Source organism: Aplysia californica, unplaced genomic scaffold (genome assembly GCF_000002075.1).
Source record: "Aplysia californica isolate F4 #8 unplaced genomic scaffold, AplCal3.0 scaffold00115, whole genome shotgun sequence".
In the NCBI taxonomy this organism is placed as follows: domain Eukaryota; kingdom Metazoa; phylum Mollusca; class Gastropoda; order Aplysiida; family Aplysiidae; genus Aplysia; species Aplysia californica.
In genome coordinates, this window is record NW_004797385.1 from 113735 (window position 1) to 116869 (window position 3135).

Sequence of the window (3135 nt, forward strand, 5' to 3'; positions counted from 1 at the left end):
CCCTTCTTCTCCCCCTTCTTCTCCCCCTTCTTTTTCTCCTTCTTTTTCTCCTTCTTTTTCTCCTTCTTCTTTTCCTTCTTCTTCTCCTTTTTCTCCTATTATCATTACTATTATGATTATTTCCACAGGCGCCGGCCTTGCCTTCATTGCGTATCCCGACGGCATCACCCGGCTCCCGGCAGCCCCGGTGTGGGCCTTCCTCTTCTTCTTCATGATATTGACCCTCGGAATGGACAGTCAGGTCAGTCAGAGACAGAATCTCGTGAACTTTTTTGTTTAACAGCGCCACCATCGCCAGCTAGAAGTGACTGTTTAGGCTTACTTTCATTAATTGACTTGCTCGGTGACACACTAGTAGTTTCAAAATCTGGTCCCTCTCTATGCGGGAGAGTGGGAAAGGGGTATATGACCCCATCCTCCTCCAGAGGAGCCAAGGCGACGAAGGAGCTTCCCCCACCCCTCCCCCCAAAAAAGTAAAAAATTATATAATGAAAGAAAAGACACACGCTAACGAATTGAATGATCAAACACTAACAAATAAATTTCTTCATTGCTATTTATATTTTCTCAATGATATTTTCTCATATTAACTTTAGCGTTAAAATATTGTACCTACTCACTCACATTCTCAGATGGTCTGATACAAATATGATCACTAACAAGGCGCCCGAAAAAGGAACAGAACACGAGAAAAAACATTTATTAAAAATACTGTCATCAATTATTCTCGACTGTAGTGGTGGTTGAAAGTAGTACATTATGCCAGTCAAAGCCCAGTGGGTCGTTGGCAGAAGCTTTGTGTGGTTTACCTGACCTTTCCTATCACGCATCTATCGTCCTTAGGTCTCCTCCTTTTATATGTTTGTTAATCTCTTGTAACACCTCTCATATTCAGCACTTAAATGACCTTTTTATGTTACAAAAGCCGTAAAATTCGTAATAAAACAGAGTCCAAGCCCTCAGTTTTAGGTCAGGCGTGGGCAAACTATGGTTCGCGTGCCAAATCCCACCCGTGAGCATTTTTTAGTCCCGACCAGTAGTTTAATAAGGAATGTTGTTTGCAGTAAGCTGTGAGTCAGTAAGTTTATTCATTGTTTAAGGCCATTTGCCCACATAACATCATATAAAACACTCATTTGTTAAATTAAATTTCCCTAATGAAAAAGTACAGACAGTGCACATATCTCTTATCAGGGGTCAAACATTGCATACTACTGTCATTGGGCCGAGTCAGGCGGGGAGGAATTAACAATTTCCTATGATGGAAAAAAATTTGACGATAAAGAATAAAGTGAAATTTATCTTCGATTTCATGAGTGTTACACCTCTCACATAACTGCAGTGAGCTGATGATTTATAGAAATTGAAATTGTTCGTACTGAAGTGTGTAATTAATTATAAATGCCCGATACATCAGGATGACACGGATCTTATATTATTACTAGCGGGGCCCCCTTTCGATGAAAGGAATGATCGGTGCCTTAACATCAACTGAAAGTCATTGACCTACTATTAACACTCTACTGGAATGGAGTAATAAATCTTGAGAGAGACAAAAAATTAGAAGGTCTAGATCTATACTCTCAAAACAAAATGCGCCTCGCGAAATATCACTTCCGGCACTTCCACTGTGACGGTCAGCTACGCAGATTTGTTTCGTTTCTCAGTGGAATAATCACAAAGGCCAAAGAAGGACGGGAACTTTTTGTCAAATATATTTTTCTAAATTCATGAAAGGAATAAAATAAAAAATCTATCTTTTAGCAGGTATTTGCCAACTTTCAACTCGGTAGCTGTCGTAGTTTTTGGAAAAAGTGACAAATCTGTTTCAAAGTTGCCAAATATATAAACATGTAATCCATTCTATCTCATCAAAATGTCCCTGACTGACATGACAATGATGCTATAGTGCCAGATTTAGTCTCACCTTTGAGAGCTTGAGCTTTTTAAGGGGGGCGGGGTGGCTACACCTGAAGGCTATCTCGTTTATTACTGGACCGAATTTTACCAAATTTTACACATATAACAAGCATAGTAAGGAGTCTTAACATCCGCAATCAAATTTGATATTGGATTTTATTGACATGTCTTACGTAAGGAATACCGCACTTATCGCTCATGGAAATTAATTGTTTTTTGCATGCGTGTTAACAAACATTAGATCTAAAAATTTGTCTGTTGTTTTTTTTTCTAAACGAATTATAATATTTTAAATGAATTTTTTCCTGAGGTAGCATTCAAGTTTGCGAAAAATCCGTGAAAACCCACACTCCAGACAACACCAACAAAAATCTATTCCATATTTCAAAAATTCAACAGACACAATTTTTGTATTACCTCTTCTCTTCATTCTGTAAAAATTTCATGAAGATTGGATGAAAAATGGTGGAGTTATTAAAAAAGTATAGAGAAAAGTCGTGTTTTGAGAAAACGGCAGATAAAGAAAAATATAATACTGACTTTATGAGGAGAAGGCGGTTAGAAACATGCCCGGTATGGGAAAAAGTACGGTTTTGGGGGCTTCTTAGCTAAAAATGCCTACAACTCAAATTCCATGATTTTGAGCCGAATTTTGACTTTGGGGGTGTAGTCCCCCCCCCCCCCCCCTTAAACCAACTTCACCCGGATTTGACCTGACGTGATGTTCGAATCGCTAAATAAGGCTCTCAAAGTGTACATGCTTGCCTATGCCTGCTGAAAGTAGGTGGGCAGCTGAGTATCAATCTATTTGCTATTTATTTTATAGGCTATATTTTTTTTCTGTCGTTCGTTATATAGCACATGGGCAGCTCTCCGTTACGGAAAGTCAACCTTTTAAAAGATAAATACATTTCATTTCAGTTCGCCATGATGGAAACAGTCATCTCGGCCATTTCCGATATATTCCCGAACTTCCTGAGGAGAAAAAAGACACCGTTTACTTTCATCGTTTGTATGATTGGCTTCTTGCTGGGAATTCCCCTCTGCACAGAGGTCAGTTTTTCTCCCCCCTCTCTCTCTGTGTCTCTCTCTCCCTCTCTCTCACTCTCCCTCTCATCTGTTTTTTATCCTTCTCCCCCATCTCTGTCTGTCTGTCTGTCTGTCTGTCTGTCTGTCTGTCTGTCTGTCTGTCTGTCTGTCTGTCTGTCTGTCCTC

The 3135-nt window shown here is 39.5% G+C and overlaps 1 protein-coding gene across 2 annotated transcripts in view; it reads left to right on the forward strand.

Moving 5' to 3' along the window:
- The window catches only part of LOC101850948 (sodium-dependent proline transporter), a 51059-nt gene that overhangs the window by 38046 nt on the left and 9878 nt on the right, over positions 1–3135 (forward strand). For both annotated transcript variants that reach the window (XM_005095839.3, XM_005095838.3), the window contains exons 10-11: positions 129–241; positions 2842–2973. In XM_005095839.3, coding sequence (XP_005095896.1) covers positions 129–241; positions 2842–2973 — 245 coding nt within the window. The remainder of the gene's footprint in view (positions 1–128; positions 242–2841; positions 2974–3135) is intronic.